General features: G+C 45.8%; 2 protein-coding genes across 4 annotated transcripts in view; one reads left to right on the top strand and one right to left on the bottom strand.

Moving 5' to 3' along the window:
• Positions 1-9,311, bottom strand: part of LOC139273632 (zinc finger protein 229-like) — a 46,373-nt gene extending 37,062 nt beyond the window's left edge. For 2 of the 3 annotated variants that reach the window (XM_070890621.1, XM_070890619.1), the window contains exons 1-2: positions 8,892-9,100; positions 6,773-6,835 (exon numbers count right to left, since the gene is read on the bottom strand). The gene's annotated coding sequence lies outside the window, so the exon portion shown is untranslated. The other variant, XM_070890620.1, reaches the window with a different exon arrangement.
• LOC139274118 (zinc finger protein 420-like) overlaps positions 1-20,486 on the top strand; it is a 60,810-nt gene that overhangs the window by 23,332 nt on the left and 16,992 nt on the right. Inside the window, exons 3-7 of the mRNA XM_070891160.1 lie at positions 5,108-6,264; positions 6,350-6,457; positions 9,353-9,480; positions 10,062-10,159; positions 19,989-20,099. Of these exons, the coding sequence (XP_070747261.1) occupies positions 5,444-6,264; positions 6,350-6,457; positions 9,353-9,480; positions 10,062-10,159; positions 19,989-20,099 (1,266 nt within the window). The 5' untranslated portion in view covers positions 5,108-5,443. The remainder of the gene's footprint in view (positions 1-5,107; positions 6,265-6,349; positions 6,458-9,352; positions 9,481-10,061; positions 10,160-19,988; positions 20,100-20,486) is intronic.

The following is a 20,486-nucleotide window of genomic DNA, read 5'->3' as shown; positions in this document are numbered from 1 at the left end:
TATGTTTCTATAAGATCCCCTCTCATTCTTCTAAACTACAGTGAATACGGGCCCAGTCGATCCAGTCTCTTCTCATATGTCAGTCCTGCCATCCCGGGAATCAGTCTGGTGAATCTTCGCTGCACTCCCTCAATAGCAAGAACGTACTTCCTCAGATTAGGAGACCAAAACTGAACACAATATTCTAGGTGTGGCCTCACCAAGGCTCTGTACAACTGCAGTAAGACCTCCCTGCTCCTATACTCAAATCCCCTAGCTATGAAGGCCAACATGCCATTTGCCTTCTTCACCGCCTGCTGTACCTGCATGCCAACGTAGGTACCATGACACCCATGACTGATGTACCATGACACCCAGGTCTCGTTGCACCTCCCCTTTCCCTAATCTGCCCGCCATTCAGATAATAATCTGCCTTCATGTTTTTGCCACCAAAGTGGATAACCTCACATTTATCCACATTATACTGCATCTGCCATGCATTTGCACACTCACCTAACCTGTCCAAGTCACCCTGCAGCCTCTTAGCATCCTCCTCACAGCTCACACAGCCACCCAGCTTAGTGTCATCTGCAAACTTGGAGATATTACACTCAATTCCTTCATCTAAATCATTGATGTATATTTTAAATAGCTGGGATTCCAGCACTGAGCCCTATGGTACCCCACTAATCACAGCCTGCCATTCTGAAAAGGACCCAATTATCCCGACTCTCTGCTTGCTGTCTGCCAACCAGTTCTCTATCCACGTCAATACATTACCCCCAATATCATGTGCTTTAATTTTGCACACCAATCTCTTGTGTTGGACCTTGTTAAAAGCTTTTTGAAAGTCCAAATACACCACATCCACTGGTTCTCCCTTGTCCACTCTACTAGTTACATCCTCAAAAAATTATAGAAGATTTGTCAAGCATGATTTCCTTTCATAAATCCATGCTGACTTGGACTGATCCTGTCAATCCTTTCCAAATGCGCTGCTATTTCATCTTTAATAATTGATTCCAGCATTTTCCCCACTACCGATGTCAGGCTAACCGGTCTATAATTCCCCGTTTTCTCTCTCCCTCCTTTTTTAAAAAGTGGTGTTACATTAGCTACCCTCCAATCCATAGGAACTGATCCAGAGTCGACAGACTGTTAGAAAATGATCACCAATGCATCCACTATTTCTAAGGCCACTTCTTTAAGTACTCTGGGCTGCAGACTATCAGGCTGTGGGGATTTATCAGCCTTCAATCCCATTAATTTCCCTAACACAATTTCCTGACTAATAATAATTTCCTTCAGTTCCTCCTTCTCGCTAGATCCTCGGTCCCCTAGTATTTTCGGAAGGTTATTCGAGTCTTCCTTCGTGAAGACAGAACCAAAGTATTTGTTCAATTGGTCCACCATTTCTTTGTTCCCCATTATAAATTCACCTGATTCTGACTGCAAGGGACCTACATTTGTCTTCACTAATCTCTTTCTCTTCACATATCTATAGAAGCTTTTGCAGTCAGTTTTTATGTTCTCAGCAAGCTTCCTCTTATACTCTATTTTCCCCCTCCGAATTAAACACTTTGTCCTCCTCTGCTGGATTCTAAATTTCTCTCAGTCCTCAGGTTTGCTGCTTTTTCTGGCCAATTCATATGCCTCTTCCTTGGACTTAACACTGTCCCTAATTTCCCTTGTTAGCCACGGTTGAGCCACCTTCCCCGTTTTATTTTTACTCCAGAAAGGGATATACAATTGTTGAAGTTCATCCATGTGATCTTTAAATGTTTGCCATTGCCTATCCACCACCAACCCTTTAAGTATCATTTGCCAGTCTATTCTAGCCAATTCACGTCTCATACCACCGATGTTACAAGGCATTAGCTAGAATCTAACACCCCTTTCCTTTTCTGCTTCTCTACTGCTTTTACATTTTTACCATTTAATGTACTTTTCCTCACACATTTTGGGACAAAGAAATATCACCTCACATTTATCTCGGTTACATTTCATCTGACATCTACCCACCCTATTTACTAACCTGTGTATTCATACTGAAACTACTTACAGTCATTTCACAGTTGGCCATCGTCCCTTTTTTGGTCTCCTCTGGAGATTTTGATCGTGTGCCCCATATATCCAAGCCCAGATCATTTCTCTATATTGAGCAGAGCAATGGTCCCAATACTGACCCTGGGGACACCACTGTTTACATTCCTCCACTCTGAAAAACCTCCATTAACCACTACTCTCTGTTTTCTGCCCTTTACCCAACATCCTTTCCACGCTGCCCCACTCCCTTTAATACCGTGATTTGATCAACAAGCCTCCTGTCCGGCACCTTATCAAACACCCTTTGACAATCCATCTATACAACATCCTCTGCATTTCCTTTCTCACTGCACTGTGTTATTTCCTCAAATAATCCCTGCTGTCTGTCCTGCACTAATCCATTTCACTACCAAATGTTGCAATGTTTGCTCCACCCCACAGGGTTTTTATTGTTGAAAGCCACAACAGAAAGGTCCACAAAGCGGTGACTCGTCAGGGAGCGTCTGCAAATGAAGCAGAAACATGGAGTGGTCAGGGAGCATCTGTAAATGAAGGAGAAATGGTGACAAACCGGTCTGTAAATGAAGGCGAATTGTGATTGGTCAGGGAGCATCTGTCATTGAGGGAGAAATGGTGAATGGTCAGGGAGTGTCTGTAAATGAAGGAGAATTGGTGATTGGTCAGGGAGCATCTGTAAATGAAGGAGAATTGGTGACAGACCAGGGAGGGTCTGTAAATGAAGGAGAAATGGAGACTGTTTCCCTCTCTCTCTCTTGTCCCCTGTCATATGCAATGTGTGTGGAGGATTTTTATGAAATCGGATCAAAAAAGATAAATTATGCAGAAAATAACTGATTTCACATCTTATGTGATATAGTTATATTACGGGATGGTTCAAAGGAACTTCTTTGTCCATATTTGTAAAGCAACAAAGAGTGGGCGGGGCTTCAGGGTCCCAGTGACCGGGAGAGAAAATCATTGACTCATTGATTTTGTTCTCACTCTGCACACAGTGGCTTTCTCAGCATCTCTCCTGAAGGCGCTGGTAAATGCTGGGGAGACAGTTTACAGCCCATAGAATTGTAACAGATGGGCCCAGATTTAGATCCCCTTGTTCTCAGAGCTGCTTAAGTCCCACTCCAGAGACTTGAGCACAAAAATCCAGGCTGGCACTCCAGTGCAGCACTGCACTGTCAGAGGTGTCGTCTCTTGTGATGCGACGTTAAACCGAGGACCCGGCTGCAACTAGAGTAGATTTAAAAGATCCCATGGCACTATATCGAAGAAGAGCAGGGGAGTTACCTCAAAGTCCTGGCCAATATATATCCCTCAATCAACATCACTAAAATACGTTATCTGTTCATTGCTGTTTGTGGGAGCTTTCTGTGCACAAATTAATTGGCTCATTTCCTACTTTAAAATCGGAAATACAACACCTGCCCTTTCACCTCCTCCCTTCCCACCGTCCAGGGCCACAGACACTCCTTCCAGGTGAAACAACGATTTATTGTACTACTTTGAATTTAGTATACTGTATTCGCTGCTCGTGATGCAGTGTCTTCGACATTGGAGAGACCAAATGCAGATTGGGTGATCGCATCGCGGAATACCTTCGTTCAGTCGCAAGCATGACTCTGAGTTTCTGATCGCTTGTTACTGAAATTCTCCGGACCACTCCCACTCTGACCTCGGCCTCCTCCACTGTTCTAATAAAGCTCGAGGCACAGAATTTCATCTTCCGGACTCAACATTGAGTTCCACAATTTCACCATAACCACTGCTCCCATTGTTTAGTACAGCAGCTGTTGGTAATGATCTCCTATTTCCATTTACACCTCCTCCAGACCCATCTTTTGTTTCTTGTCCCATCACCATCTCCTTTTGTCTTGCTCCATCATCCCTTTTGTCATTTAATCACTCCTGTCTTTCCTCCCCTTTCCCTGCCTCTGCACTTATTTAAAACTTATATTCAAGACTGAGATAGATAGATTTTTGGAGTCTCGAGGAATCAAGAGATAGGGAGATGGGGCGGGAAAGTGGAGTTGAGGTTGATGATCAGCCATGATCTTATTGAATGGCGGAGCAGGCTCGAGGGGCCGGAGGGCCGACCCCTGCTCCTATTTTCCAGTTCTGATGAAAGGAAAGTGACCTGATACCTTAACTCTGTTTCTATCTCTACAGATGTTGCCTGAGTATTTCCATTATTTTCTGTTATATTTCAGGTTACCAGTGAGTGTAGAACTGAAACCTGCCAGAGTCAGCACCTTCAGGGGAGGAGAGGGAGGGGAACTAGTGAGTGTAGCACTGAAACCTGCCAGAGTCAGCACCTTCAGGGGAGGAGAGAGAGGGGAACCAGTGAGTGTCGAACTGAAACCTGCCAGAGTCAACACCTTCAGGGGAGGAGAGGAAGGGGAACCAGTGAGTGTAGAACTGAAACCTGCCAGAGTCAGCACCTTCAGGGGAGGAGAGGAAGGGGAACTAGTGAGTGTAGAACTGAACCCAGCCAGAGTCAGCACCTTCAGGGAAGGAGAGAGAGGGGAACCAGTGAGTGTCGAACTGAAACTTGCCAGAGTCAGCACCTTCAGGGAAGGAGAGGGAGGGGAACCAGTGAGTGTCGAACTGAAACCTGCCAGAGTCAGCACCTTCAGGGGAGGAGAGGAAGGAGAACCAGTGAGTGTAGAACTGAAACCTGCCAGAGTCAGCACCTTCAGGGGAGGAGAGGAAGGAGAACCAGTGAGTGTAGAACTGAAACCTGCCAGAGTCAGCACCTTCAGGGGAGGAGAGGAAGGGGAACCAGTGAGAGTAGAACTACACCCAACCAGAGTCAGCACTTTCCGGGGAGGAGAGGGAGGGGAACCAGTGAGTGTAAAACTGCACCCAGCCAGAGTTGGTGGTGAAAACTGGGAGCGGAGGACAAACTGTCTTGAGACGTGCGATGTGTTTGGCTTTCAGCACAGGGAGGAGGGAGAGTGCGGAACGGGGATTTGCAGCTTTGGGGAAACAAGAGAGGAAAGAATGTTCCATAGAAACTAGAATTGTCTGTTCTGTACTTAGTGATGAGTTCTGTAATCTCCTTTTACAGAGTATTAGAAGGGGAGATTTTCAGACAGGAAACAAAAACCAAACATCACATCAAGATCTGACAGAGTCACTTGATTCCTCCGGACCTGAATATCATCGGCCTTTGAATATGGCAGGAGAATTATTTGCTTGTTCTGTCTTTAGGAAAAGATTTCACAAATCGGCGTGACTAGAGAAGCACCGAGACACACACACCCGCGTGAGTGTTTCAGTGCACTGACTGTGGAAAGAGCTTTAACCAGTTACACAACCTGAAAAAACATCGCACCATTCACAGCACGGAGAAACCATTACATGTGTTGTGTGTGTGGACGAGGCTTCAACTGATCATCCAACCATGGAGAGTCACAAGGATACCTGCAACACGGAGAAACCGTGGAAATGTGGGGACTGTGGAAAGGGATTCAGTTACCCGTCTGAGCTGGAAACTCATCGACGCAGTCACACCGGGGAGAGACCGTTCACCTGCCCCATGTGTGGGAAGGGATTCACTCGGTCATCCCATCTGCTGACACACCAGCGTGTTCACACTGGGGAGAGGCCGTTCATCTGCTCTGACTGTGGGAAGCATTTCACTCAGTCATCCAACCTGCTGACACACCAACAAGTTCACACTGGGGTGAGCCCATTCACTTGCTCCATGTGTGGAAAGGGATTCCCTTCATCATCAACCCTGCTGACACACCAGCGAGTTCACACTGGGGAGAGGCCATTCACCTGCTCTGTCTGTGGGAAGCGATTCACTCAGTCATCCAGCCTGCTGACACACAAGCGAGTTCACACTGGGGAGAGGTCTTTCACCTGCTCTGGGTGTGGGAAGGGATTCGCTCAGTCATCCAACCTTCTAAAGCACCAACGTATTCACACTGGGAAGAGGCCTTTCACCTGTTCTGAGTGTGGGAAGGGATTCACTCAGTTATCCCACCTGCTGACAAACCAGGGAGCTCACACTACAGAGAGACAGTTCACCTGTGAGTGTGGGAAGGGAATCAATTTGTCATGCAGCCTGCTAACGCACCAGCGAGTTCACACTGGGGAGAGACCATTCACCTGTTCTTGGGAAGGGATTCGCTCAGTCATCCAGTCTGTTGAAACACCACCGAGTTCACACTGGGGAGAGGCCATTCACCTGTTTGGAGTGTGGGAAGGGATTTACTAGTTCATCCAACCTTCTAACGCACCAGCGTATTCACACTGGGGAGAGACCGTTCACCTGCTCTGAGTGTGGGAAGGGATTCATTAGTTCATTTAACCTTCTATCGCACCAGCAAGTTCACAACACGGAGAGCCCATTCACCTGCTCTGAGTGTGGGAAGGGATTCACTCATTCATCCATCCTGCTGACACACCAGCAAGTTCACAAGTGACTGCAGGGGTGGGAGTCTACTATTATTGCTGCTGTTAATCACATCCCGGCTGAACCATGTTCATTCTGACAGTTGGGGTTTGTTTCTGCTGATGTTAATAACCCCTGTAACTGGGCTGCTGTTTAATATTTTGATATTTCAAATAACAGTGTCGATATTTAATGTTCCAAGATAAGAGGAGACTAATTGATGTCCTGTTACTGACTGCTCCATTTTGGGCCTTTTCTCCTTTCTAATTCTAGATTATTTCAGTTCTCAAATCTGTTCGTTACTCTCAGACAAGTCCCAGCTCCCCCTACCTTCCAGAGTGCCTCTCCTTGCCTTGGTATCCAGGGAGGGTCTCGGTAACATGCCCGGGATCACTAAACACAAAACACAGTTTGTTAATCACGTTCAGCTACTGGACTTAGCATGTACCCCACAGCATCTCTCACCTTCGATGTGTGAATAAATCATCATGCCTGCAAACCTCGTCTTGAATTTAAATCCACTCAGCAAATGTATTTAACAAAATATGAACAAGTAAATACATCATGGTCCAATAATCCAACTCCTTATTGACAGCAGGAAGTCTGTTGTCTAACTCCTCAAGTGAACAAAAGAAAGAGCCCAAATGTAAGAGCCCCTCGAATCCTTTAATACCTTTCAAATTGTGACCAGTTCTTTCTTATTGTAGAATTCTCCGTCCCTGTGGGAGTCAATATCGGTCAAAAACTGCTGATTGGAAACTTCTAAAAAAAAATTATCTTTTTCAGAGTTTTAAGCTGACCCATTACTTCTCTGAGAATCTCCAAGGAGACTCTTTGATTTGAACACATCTCTCTTTTATATCCACCATTAGAGTTACGGGGAATTCGAATACATGACCACTCAAATTTAAAAGAGCCCATCAGTCACATACAGACTGAACCAATCACACAGTTCGGTGTCAGTATGAACTATTTCTCTCACCAGCCTGTAAATGAAACCTGTAATACTGAGGCTAAAATTCCCCCTCCGTGTGCCGGGGGTGCAGGCAGTGCTGGGCAGAAGGAGCAGCAAACTGGCTTCAGAGCTGACTTTTCCCTTTCCCGGTGTTTTGCGATGAGCATATGGTGGGGCCCAGTGAGCTTTCACTGCTCCTGACAGGGTAGACGGAGAAAGAATGTTTCCCCTCATGGGGGAATCCAGAACTAGGGAGCATAGTTTCAGAATAAAGGGTCACCCAATTAAAACAGAAATTAGGAGGAATTTCTTCTCTTAGAGGGTCGTGAATCTTTGGAATTCTCTACCCCAGAGAGCTGTGGAGGATGGGTCTTTGAACATATTTAAGGTGGTGATACAGATTTTTGGAGGAGAATGGAGTCAAGGGCTTGGGGAACGGGCAGGGAAGTGGAGTTGAGACCAAGATCAGATCAGCCATGATTTTATTGAATGGCGGAGCAGGCTCGAGGGGCCAAATGGCCTACTTCTATTTCTTATATTCTCCAGGATATTTCCAAGCATGTTCTCACTGCCCCTGGAATTCTAACACATTGACCCCTGGGTGTGAGGCCAGCATCTGTGCCATTAAACACTGGAGTGAAGCTGAGTCCTGCAGGCACACAGTCACTAGGAGCAGTTTCTAACGGTCTAGAGTGACCTTTTTGGGTGATTAGTCCCACTTTTGGGCTGGTTGTGGTTTCTTCCCGCTTCCCATTCCCTTGGATTGCATTTTTATTTGTTCCCTCTGGTTTGGTTTCACTTTCATTGCTGGACCCACCACTCAAAGCACTTCGATCTGCCCCTGGGAATGAGCAGATTCCTCTCTCATTTCCCACACTGCACCGTCTCGCCTCCTCTTTCCCCCTTAGTTGTGTTCCACACTCTGGGCCCTGGCCCTTCCCCGGGGATTCTCAGTATGAATAGGAGGATGTGTGTTGAGACAGGATGTCCCAGCTCTCCTCTTTCCCCCTTGGTTGTGTTCCACACTCTGGGCCCTGGGCCTTCCCCGGGGATTCTCAGTATGAACAGGGAGATGTGTGTTGAGACAGGATGTCCCAGCTCTCCTTCTCTTTCCCCCTTGGTTGTGTTGCACACTCTGGGCCCTGGCCCTTCCCCGGGGATTCTCAGTATGAACAGGGGGATGTGTGTTGAGACAGGATGTCCCACCTCTCCACCTTTAAAGGGACAAGGAGAGGACCCGCTGGGCTGAATGGCCCTGCTTTATGACATCACTGCAGTGCCTAGCAACCAACCTCCCGGAGCCGGAGCCGGAGCCGGAGCCGCAGGTTGTTGTTCGGGGCCTGAGGCCCACAGCGGGTGTGTGTGAAGCGGATAATGCGGAATGTTGTCTCTTGGACGGGCGGGGGCGGGGCCTGGGCCCGCACTCGGTGTGTGTGAAGCCCGCGGCCCCCCCGGGGTTTATTAACCCGCTCCCTCCCTCCGCCCATCTCTCACCTGCTGCCTCAGATACAGCCGCCCCACCGCGCATGCTCAGCTCACATTGCCCGGGTGATTGACAGCAGATCCGGACCAATAGAAAGAGCGGGGGCGGGGCTGGAGGATCGAGCGGGCAGTTGGTCCTCCAACCAATCGGAGTGTGCGAGAGGCGGGGCTGAGCCTGGTTGTGGGCGGGGCCGAGCCCGGGTGTTGCGGCCAATGACCAGACTGACGGACCTGGGTGGCGCCACAAGATGTTCCCCCGGGATCGCAGCAGCTTCTCAACCCCCGGCCGCGGGCCCTCAATAAGCTGCTAACCGGCCCAATGATTCAGGCCTGAACAGCAGAGGCTGCGGGATCCTTGTCCCATCCGTCAATCACATCATCCTGCTGAAGGAAAGTTCCAGAACAAACCGCCTCAAACTGCCCGCCCAGCACCACGTGGGCTCGGCCTGACTGACAGGAGCTCGGACCAATAGGAAGAGCCCCGGCGGAGATGGGCGGAGCGAGCTGGCGACGGGTCCTCCAACCAATGGCGGCGCAGCAAGGGGGCGGGGCCTGGTGTCCAGCTCAGGTGTGCGGGGGCCGATTGTGACGCGGTCCCCAGGTGAGAACAGCTGAGTGAGCCCAGAGCTGGGACTGGAATCTGGGAGAGGGACCACAGTGAGCACAGAGCTGGGACTGGAATCTGGGAGAGTGGCCACAGTGAGCACAGAGCTGGGGCTGGAATCTGGGAGAGAGGTCACAGTGAGCCCAGAGCTGGGCTGAAATCTGGGAGAGAGGTCACAGTGAGCACAGAGCTGAGGCTGGAATCTGGAAGCGGGGCCACAGTGAGCACAGAGCTGGGGCTGGAATCTGGGAGAGGGGCCACAGTGAGCCCAGAGCTGGGGCTGGAATCTGGGAGAGAGGCCACAGTGAGCACAGAGCTGGGGCTGGGAGAGGGACCACAGTGAGCACAGAGCTGGGGCTGGAATCTGGGAGAGAGGCCACTGAGCCCAGAGCTGGGGCTGGAATCTGGGAGAGAGGCCACAGTGAGCACAGAGCTGGGGCTGGAATCTGGGAGAGAGGCCTCTGAGCACAGAGCTGGGGCTGGAATCTGGGAGAGGGGCCACAATGAGCAGCTTTTCGAAGGGCCAAAGGGATAGCAGCTTCACCATACGAGCTTATTTAAATACTAATTGCCTGCAGTTTCAGAGGCAGCCTCGGTCACTCTGCAAAAACTGTTCCATAATGGCTCAGAATTTGCGGCCAGTGGCGAAGCGAAGACTTTCACCCCCAGCCCCGAAGTAAGCTTCGCACAAAAATGTGGCGATCTCTGTGTCAAGAAGTTTAGGTTTTCTGACATGTAATTCAAATCAAGAGAGTACAGTGGGAATCTCCTAGCGCGAGCTGCTGCAATATCAACAAGCTGTCTAAACATCCAATCTAAATGCAGAATTTTCACAGGCCGTGAACAAGGAGGTGGCTAAGCTCTTCAAATTCTAACTTAAAAAATGTTAGAGCAAAACAGAAATTGTGGCTTGCACATGGGGAAATGACAAATCTGAAATAAAGGTGAACTAACTTTTTTTTAAAGTTACTTAACAATTTTATTTTTTTATTAAAATGGATAAATTTGACACTGCCCAACCTTTTTCTTTCTTAAGCAGTCAGCACGCTGTTAAAATCCCAGTTATACCTAACTTTTAATGGAGAATTTAACAGCGGTATTTCTGCGGAAGAGCAGTAGTTTTCATCAGTTTCCCAGAGTCGAGAGAATTCCATGATTGCCAACTCTGCGCTGGGGAGAACATCACATCCTGTGGGGGAGCAGTGAATGACAGACCACAACTTTAGTATTTACGCATTATGTTGCAGATGCGCTAAATCCTGAATTACCGTCAGTTTCAAAGGCAGAATGACAGCGAAATGACAACCAATACCACAGGTGATCTGGATATTATCACATTGCTGTTTGTGGGAGCTTGCTGTGAGCACAAATTGTATGTCATATTTCCTACATTTCTAAACTTAATTGGCTGTAAAGCACTTTGGGACATCCTGTGGCCATGAAACGTGCTCTTTTTCTTTCTTAACGCTGATTGATTTGACGTTATCGCGCTCACCAGGTGGCACGTCAATCGATTCAACAAACTCACAAAGATACATAAGTTTGGTGCGTAACTTTATTAGTCCAAAGTCCATCACTAAGGCTGACTCGGTCGCACCACTACTCACCAATCCCATCTGGAACAGTCTAGCCCAAGGATGTAGTTCAACATTAGATCCTACTTCACACCATTCATGATTCCCAAGGCCCAGGATTGCCTTTTCTGTCTCGATATTTGTCTGTATCATTTGCACTATGTGTTTCTGGGGTATCTTAATTCACTCAATTATGAGCTTTAAAGTCATCGACAGGGGAGGTGTATAGTGTCCCAGATGCGGAATGGCTCGAATGGCTTCATCCTCCAGAGGCTGTCTTATCTACAGACTAGTGGCATTATGATGATGTACCAGTACCAATGTTTTAGCACCGATAGGCATGTTCCTCAGTGAAATCAAGCAAAAGTGATGTTTTAGCATGGGGCTTCGGGTTGAACCCACAATCATATACGTGGCAGCAGTAGCCACACAAAACTGTCCTTTTCCTTTATACATGGTATTAGTTTGGTCTTCGCCCCATTTAATTATTCCAATCTGGCATTTTGATGATTCTTTGTTGAGGGTGAACCCACAAGCTGGAACAGTGTGTTGATGGACTTTGTCACAACTACAAACCCATGTTATCCCTTTCAGAGTACACCACTGCATATCTGGTGCTATCCAAGTTCCTCCCTTATTAATCAGATATCTTGGATACTCCTCATACTGTTTATGGATCAGACCTAGCTCAGAGTCTACCAACATTGCAACCGATTCTACCCTTTACACCTTCCAATGTGTCGTTTCATTTCCATTTTTCCTTAACAAAGACAAGACCGATCCCACTAGTCTAATATCTTCATTTCTTTCCCGTTCCCTGGGGGCCAAAGACCCCATTCTCATTTTCTGCATCACATCATAGTTTATGTCTTGGTTCCTTTAAAGCATTTGTTCTTCTTGAATAAACAAAGGGGTTTGACTACCCTCTATGTTGCCAAGTCCATTCTGTACCACATTCATCACAAAGGTCACACAGAAGCTACACACGATAGATAGAAACATAGAAAATAGGTGCAAGAGTAGGCCATTCCGTCCTTCTAGCCTGCACCACCATTCAATATGATCATGGCTGATCATGCAACTTCAGTGCCACTTTCCTGCTTTCTCTCCACATCCCTTAATCCCTTTAGCTGTAAGGGCCACATCTAACTCCCTTTTGAATATATCTAACGAACTGGCCTCAACAACTTTTTGTGGCAGTGAACTCCACAGGTTCACAATTCTCTGAGTGAAGAAGTTTCTCATCTAGGTCCTAAATGGCTTACCCCTTACCCTTGGTTCTGGCCTTCCGCAACTTCGGGAACATTCTTCCTGCATCTAACCTGTCCAATCCCGTCAGAATTTTATATGTTTCTATGAGATCCCTTCTCATTCTTCTAAATTCCAGTGAACATAAGCCTACTCAATCCAGTTTTTCCTCATATGTCAGTCCTGCCATCCCGGGAATCAGTCTGGTGAACCTTCGCTGCATTCGCTCAATAGCAAGAATGTCCTTCCTCAGATTAGGAGACCAAAACTGCACACAATATTCCAGGTGTGGCCTCACGAAGGCCCTGTGCAACTGCAGTAAGACCTGCCTGCTCCTATACTCAAATTCTCTCGCTATGAAGGCCAACATGCCATTTGCCTTCTTCACCACCTGCTGTACCTGCATGCCAACTTTCAATGACTGATGTACCATGACACCCAGGTCTCATTGCACCTCCTCTTTTCCTAATCTGTCACCATTCAGATATTATTCTGCCTTCCTGTTTTTGCCACCAAAGTGGATAACCTCACATTTATCTACATTATACTGCATTTGCCATGCATTTTCCCACTCAGCTAACCTGTCCAAGTCACCCTGCAACCTCTTAGCATCCTCCTCACAGCTCACACTGCCACCCAGCTTAGTGTCATCTGCAAATTTGGAGGTATTACATTCAATTCCTTCGTCTAAATCATTAATGTATATTGTAAGTAGCTGGGATCCCAGCACGGAACCTTGTGGTACCCTACTAGTCACTGCCTGCCATTCTGAAAAGGACCCGTTTATTCCTACACTTTGCTTCTTGTCTGCCAATCAGTTCTCTATCCACATCAATACATTACCCCCAATACCATGTGCTTTAATTTTGCACACTAATCTCTTGTGTGGTACCTTGTCAAAAGCCTTTTGAAAGTCCAAATACACCACATCCACTGGTTCTCCCTTGTCCACTCTACTAGTTATATCATCAAAAAATTTTAGAAAATTTGTCAAGCATGATTTCCCTTTCATAAATCCTTGCTGACTTGGACTGATTCTGTCACTGCTTTCCAAATGTGCTGCATTACATCTTTAATAATTGATTCCACATTTTCCCTACTACTAATGTCAGGCCAACTGGTTTATAATTCCCTGTTTTCTCTCTCCCTCCTTTGGGAGTGGGGTTACATTAGCTACCCTCCAATCCATAGGAACTGATCCAGAGTCTATAGAATGTTGGAAAATGACCACTATTTCATCCACTATTTCTAGGGCCACTTCCTTCAGTACTCTGGGATACAGACTATCAGCCCCTGGGGATTTATCGGCCTTCAACCCCATCAATTTCCCCAACACAATTTCCTGACTATTAAGGATTTCCTTCAGTTCCTCCTTCTCGCTAGACCCTCGGTCCCCTAGTATTTCTGGAAGGTTATTTGTGTCTTCCTTAGTGAAGACAGAACCAAAGTATTTGTTCAATTGGTCTGCCATTTCTTTGTTCCCCATTATAAATTCCCCTGATTCTGACTGCAAAGGACGTACATTTGCCTTCACTAATCTTTTTCTCTACATATTTTTAGAAGCTTTTGCAGTCAGTTTTTATGTTCCCTGCACGCTTACTCTCATACTCTATCTTCCCCCTTCTAATTAAATCTTTGTCCTCCTCTGCTGAATTCTAAATTTCTCCCAGTCCCCAGGTTTGCTGCTTTTTCTGGCCAATTTATATGCCTCTTCCTTGGATTTAGCACTATCCCTAATTTCCCTGGTTAGCCACGGTTGAGCCACCTTCCCCGTTTTATTTTTATGCCAGACAGGAATGTACAATTGTTGAAGTTCATCCATGTGATCTAAAATGTCTTCCATTGCCTATCCACCTTCAACTCTTTGAGTATCATTCGCCAGTCTATCCTAGCCAATTCACGTCCCATACCATCAAAGCTACCTTTCTTTAAGTTCAAGACCCTAGTCTCTGAATTAACTGTGTCACTCTCCAACTTAATAAAGAATTCTACCATATTATTTTACAACCCTCTGAGAGAAGAAATTCTTCCTCAGCACAGTTTTAAATGGGTGGCCCCTTATTCTAAGATTATGCCCTCTAGTTCTATTCTTCCCTATCAGTGGAAACATCCTCTCTGCATCCACCTTGTCAAGCCCCCTCATAATCTTATATGTTTCAATAAGATCACCTCTCATTCTTCTGAATTCCAATGAGTAGAGGACCAACCTACTCAACCTTTCCTCATAAGTCAACCCCCTCATCTCCGAAATCAACCTTGTGAACCTTCTCTGAACTGCCTCCAAAGCAAGTATATCCTTTCGTAAATATGGAAACCAAAACTGCATGCAGTATTCCAGGTGTGGCCTCACCTATACCCTGTACAACTGTAGCAAGACTTCCCTACTTTGATACTCCATCCCCTTTGCAATAAAGGCCAAGATTCCATTGGCCTTCCTGATCACTTGCTGTACCTGCATACTAACCTTTTGTGTTTCATGCACAAGCACCCCCAGGTCCCGCTGTACTGCAGCACTTTGCAATTTTTCTCCATTTAAATAATAACTTGCTCTTTGATTTTTTTTCTTCCAAAGTACATGACCTCACGCTTTCCAACATTATACCCCATCTGCCAAACTTTTGCCCACTCACTTAGCCTATCTATGTCCTTTTGCAGATTGTTTGTATCCTCTTCACACATTGCTTTTCCTCCCATCTTTGTATCACCATAAACCTTGGTTACATTACACTCGGTCCCTTCATCCAGGTCGTTAATATAGATTGTAAATAGTTGGTGTCCCAGAACTGATCCCTGCGGTATCCCACTAGTCACTGTTTGCCAACCCGAGAATGAACTATTTATCCTAACTCTCTGTTTTCTGTTAGTTAACCAATCCTCTATCCATGCTAATATATTACCCCCAACCCCATGAACTTTTATCTTGTGCAATAACCTTTTATGTGGCGCCTTAACAAATGCCTTGTGGAAGTCCAAATACACCACTCACTTGGATCCATGCTTTGATATGGAACCTGTTAGGTATGGCCTCCTTGTCTCCCACCTTCAGCATGTAGCTGATTTTTATACAGCCATGGCCACTTTGTCCAGACAAAGACAGACTGATATTTTTTGTTTTTGGCCTCCCTACAAGCTTTCTTTGTTCAGTACTTAGTGGAGGCCTTGAAACTGATGACCATTCTCGCTGTAAGGAAATCCTAATTTGATCAGCATGCTCTTTACTTTTAATATTAATGCCTCTGGCAGGTAGCAATGTGTTTAACTCTATCCTGATTATTTCAAAGTTGCTTTCTCTCTGGAGAATGTGTCATAGCCTTGATGGTTTAAAAATCTGTCTCACCTGAGCCACAGTAGCCATTTCATGTTGTGCTGTTGTCGATAACTGAGCACGTCTGAGACTCGTTTGTTCACACACACACACACACACGAGTATCTTAATATCATGCCATAACATCTGATCCAAGCCATTCTCGGGCTTTCAGGTGATCTTATCAAAAGATCGTAGGGTGTCTGCAGATCTTTGCTCATCTCCCTTTGCATGGTCCCGATGTCTCGGGTAATGGCCAAGCTATCAAATTCAGTTTCCTTATTGTTCAGTATAGGCAATGAGACAAACACCCCAAGAGAAAGCTTATCAATTTACTACACTTCTCTGACTTTCACAAGAATTTACATTAACATTAGATTGCACCCAGGTGATTTATGCCAATTCACCAAATATCAATGATTTAAAAAAATTCCCATTTGATGGTGTAATTTTCCTGGTTTCATCTTATATCCTCACTCATGTCCTCTCATTCAATTTTATGGAGTGTTCACTGGGCCCCAGAGGAACTTTACTGTCTAATACAATATTATCATAATATCTTAAAATATAGATCAAACATTCCCACTTGCTCCAAGTTTCAACCCATTTTGTTTATTTAATTTTATTTAAACGAACCTCTTCTTGGACCTTTTATTCCCCAAAATATGCTAGAGAGCACGTCAGTCTGCAAGATGAAGGATGTTAGTTACCTTTAACACAACAACCTTCCCCTCCAAAACTTCTTCCTGAATACATAGTTTGGACGGAACCACATAGACTGGACCTTTTCAAAAATAAAACTTGATTATCCCCTTAAATTTCAGCTAAATTTCCCTTCCCATGTGCTTGACCAGCAACTCTTATCAATTTATATCATCAATTTTAATTTTACAAAAAATTATGCCCAGACTTTGTGATTTTACAAAGAAGACAAAAGTAACAATTACATTTGGATGCAAGCTATTTATCTTCCCCTTCGACCAATGTGTCTTGAAAAATAGGATTACATAGGAGAGGAAGCAGAGTTAACGTTTCGGGTCGATGACTCTTCGTCAGACCTGGAGAGTGTTCGGAAAGAACAGATTCTTAACAAGCACTGAAAGGGGGAGGGAGGGAAAGAACAAAAGGGAAGGTCTGTGATAGGTCCTACCACCAATCACATCTTCCCCTCCCCTCCCCTCTCAGCATTCCAAAGGGACCATTCCCCCGCGACACCCTGGTCCATTCCACAGTCACCCCTAGCACCCCTCCCCTTCCCACGGCACCTTTCAATGCAACCACAGGAGATGCAACACCTGCCCTTTTATCTCCTCCTTTTCCACTATCCAGGGTCCCAAACACTCCTTCCAGGTGAAACAGCGATTTACTTGTACTTCTTTCAATTTAGTATACTGTATTCACTGCTCACGATGTGGTCTCCTCTACAGCGTAGATTGGGTGACTGCTTTGCGGAGCACCTCTGTTCAGTCCGCAAGTGTGACCGAGCTTCCGGTCGCCTGTTACTTTAATTCTCCACTCCATTCCCACTCTGACCTCTCCATACTCGGTTCCTACACTGTTCCAATGAAGCTCAATGCAAACTCGAGGAACAGCACCTCATTTTTCGTTTAGGCACTTCACAGCCTTCGGGACTCAACATCGAGTTCAAAATTTTCAGAGCCAACCTTTGGCTCTCTTTCCGCGCACCCGCCCCCCCGCCCCCCCCTCAGCCTGTTTCTTTTTTTCTCCTTGTCTCTAATGGTAGTTGGTCATTATCCTGCCATTCACACCCTATCTTGACTCATGTTTTTCTAACTCCTGGCATTGCCATTTGAATTTGGGCCATCATCCATTCTGTTTCTCTAATCTCTCCTGTCTTCCAACCTATCACAGACCTTCCCTTTTTTCTTTCTTCCCCTCCTCCTTTCAGCGCTTGTTAAGAAACTGTTCTTTCCAAACACTCTCCAGTTCTGATGAAGGGTCATCGACCTGAGACTCTACTTTCTCTCCACAGATGCTGCCTGACCTGCTGAGATAGCCAGCATTTTGTTTTTATTCCAGATTTCAGCATCTGCAGTATTTTACTTTAGGATTACGTAGGATATACGGCACAGAAACATACCATTCGGCCCAACCAGTTCATGCCGGCATTTACACTCCACTCGAGCCTCCTCCTGTCTTTCCTCATCTAACTCTATCAGCACAATCCTCTATTCCCTGTTCCCTCATATGCTTGTCTAGCCTCCCCTTAAATGCATCTATACTATTTGCTTCAACCACTCCCTGTGGTAGTGAATTCCACATTCTCACTACTCTCTGGGTAAAGAAGTTTCTTCTGAATTCCCTATTTGATTTCTTGGTGATTATCTTATATTTATGGCCTCTAATTATGCTCTTTCCCATAAGTGGAAACACTCTCTCTGTATTTAGTCTATCAAAATCATTCATAATGTTAAAGCCCTCTATTAGGTCACCACTCAGCCTTCTTTTTTCAAGAGAAAAGAGACCCAGCTTGCCTATCCTTTCCTGATAGGTATACACTCTCATTTCTGGTATCATACTTGTAAATCTTCTTTGCACCCTCTGTGTTCTAACCAAGGTTTGATGTAAGCTTAGCATAACTTCACTACTTTTCCATTCTATAACAATTCAATTTTATAATAATTTATCCCAATAATTGGGCATTGCCCAATATGGTAGTCTCTGGATACGGCATAGTCCAGAGACACAAGTCTACATTTTCTTCAACATACATCAACAACGTTAGAAGCACATAAAAACACTGTGGCCTTCCTGTGGCAAGCACAAACCACTGGTCTTTAGTCTTTTCTTATCCTAATGTAATATTTTGAATCTAAACATTCTATGATGAAAAAATCCAAGTTCCCTCACCGCTCTCATCTTCCATTCACTTCAATTGACAGATTGTACCAGTAAGGATTTGGAAGATATTTACAACAGATTCTAGATGTTCTTAGAGTTGGGATCATTCTCTATTTTGCCTATTCGAGGAGTTAGATAACAGACTTTCTCCTGTGCAGATAGGACTGGGTTTTGTGATCATAGGCTTGTTACTGAGACTTTCCCTGGATACCAAGGCTAGGAGCGGCACACTGGAAGGTATGGGGAGCTGGAACTTGTCCATAAGAGTAACCAAAGGTATGAGAACTGAAATAATCTAGTTAGGAAGGAGAAAAGGCCCCAAAATGGAGCAGTCAGTAACAGGACAACAATTTGTCTCCTCTCATCATGGAGACATCAAATATCAACAGACTGTTATTTGAAATATCAAAATATTAAACTCCAGCCCAGTTACAGGGGTTATTAATATCAGCAGAAACAAAATCCACTGTCAGAATGAAGATGATTCAGTCGGGATGAGATTAACAGCAGCAATAACAGCAGAATGTAACCCTTGCAATCACTTGTGAACTTGTTGGTGTCTCAGCAGGTAGGGTGACTGAGCAAATCCCTTTCCACACTTAGAGCAGGTAAATAACTTCTCCCCAGTCTGAATTCACTGGTGAATCAGCAGGTTGGATAACTGAGTGAATAACTTCCCACACTCAGAGCAGGTGAACAGCCTCTCCCGGTGTGAACTCACTGATGTTTCAGCAGGTGGGATGATTGAGTGAATCCCTTCTCACACACGGAGCATATGAACGGCCTCTCCCCAGTGTGCACTCGCTGGTATTTCCGCAGGTCAGATGACTGAGTGAATCCCTTCCCACACTCAGCAAGTGAACGGTCTCTCCCCAGTGTGAACTCGCTGGTGATTTAGAAGGTGGGATGAAGAAATGAATCCCTTCCCACACTCAAAGCAGGTGAACGGCCTCTCCCCAGTGTGAACTCGCTGGTGTATCAGCAGATTGGATGATTTAGTGAATTCCTTCCCACACTCAGAGCAGGTGAATGGCCTCTCTCCAGTGTGAACTCGCTGGTGTGTCAACAGGGTGGATGAACAAGTGAATCCCTTCCCACACTCAGCACAGGTGAATGGCCTCTTCCCAGTGTGAACTCACTCGTGTATCAGCAGGTTGGATGAACAAGTGAATCCCTTCCCACACTCAGAGCAGGTGAACGGCCACTCCCCAGTGTGAATGCGCTGATGAATTTCCAGTTCAGATGGGTAATTGAATCCTTTCCCACAGTCCTCACATTTCCACGGATTCTCCATGGTGCGGGTGTCCTTGTGTCCCTCCAGGTTGGACGATCAGTTGAAGCCTCGTCCACACACAGAACACATGTATGGTTTCTCCCCGCTGTGAATGGTGTGATGTTTTTCAGGCTGTGTAACTGGTTAAAGCTCTTTTCAGTCAGTGCACTGGAACACTCTCAGTCGGGCATGTGCGTAGCAATGCTTTTCCAGTCACAATGATGTTTGAAATCTTTTCCCACAGACAGAACAAACAATTCTCCTTCCACAGTTAAAGGCCGATGAAATTCAGGTCCTGAGGAATCGAGAGAATCTGTCAGATCTTGACGTGATGTTTTGTTTGAGTTACCCGTCTGTAAATCTTCCCTTCTAATACCTTGTAAAAGGAGATGACAAAACTCATCACTGTAAGTAAAGGACAGAAATTCAGAACAGACCATTCTAATTTCTATGTATCATTCTTTCCTGTTTCTCTAAACCTGTAAATCACCATCCCACACATTGTCCCTCCGCCCTGTGCTGAAATCCAAACACATCGCACAGCTCAAGACTGTTTATCCTGCACCAAGTCTGGTTGGGTTCAGTGCTACAATCACTGGTTCCCCTAACTCTCCACCCCTGAAGATGCTGACTCTGGCTGGGTTCCGTTCTACACTCACTGGTTCCCCTCACTGTCCACCCCTGAAATTGCTGACTCTGGCTGGGTGCAGTTCTACACTCACTGGTTCCCCTCCCTCTCTCC

This window comes from Pristiophorus japonicus, chromosome 9, assembly GCF_044704955.1.
Source record: "Pristiophorus japonicus isolate sPriJap1 chromosome 9, sPriJap1.hap1, whole genome shotgun sequence".
Classification (NCBI taxonomy): Eukaryota; Metazoa; Chordata; class Chondrichthyes; family Pristiophoridae; genus Pristiophorus; species Pristiophorus japonicus.
The sequence above is the reverse complement of the archived record's forward strand: the minus strand, read 5'-3'. Positions and strand labels throughout refer to the sequence as shown.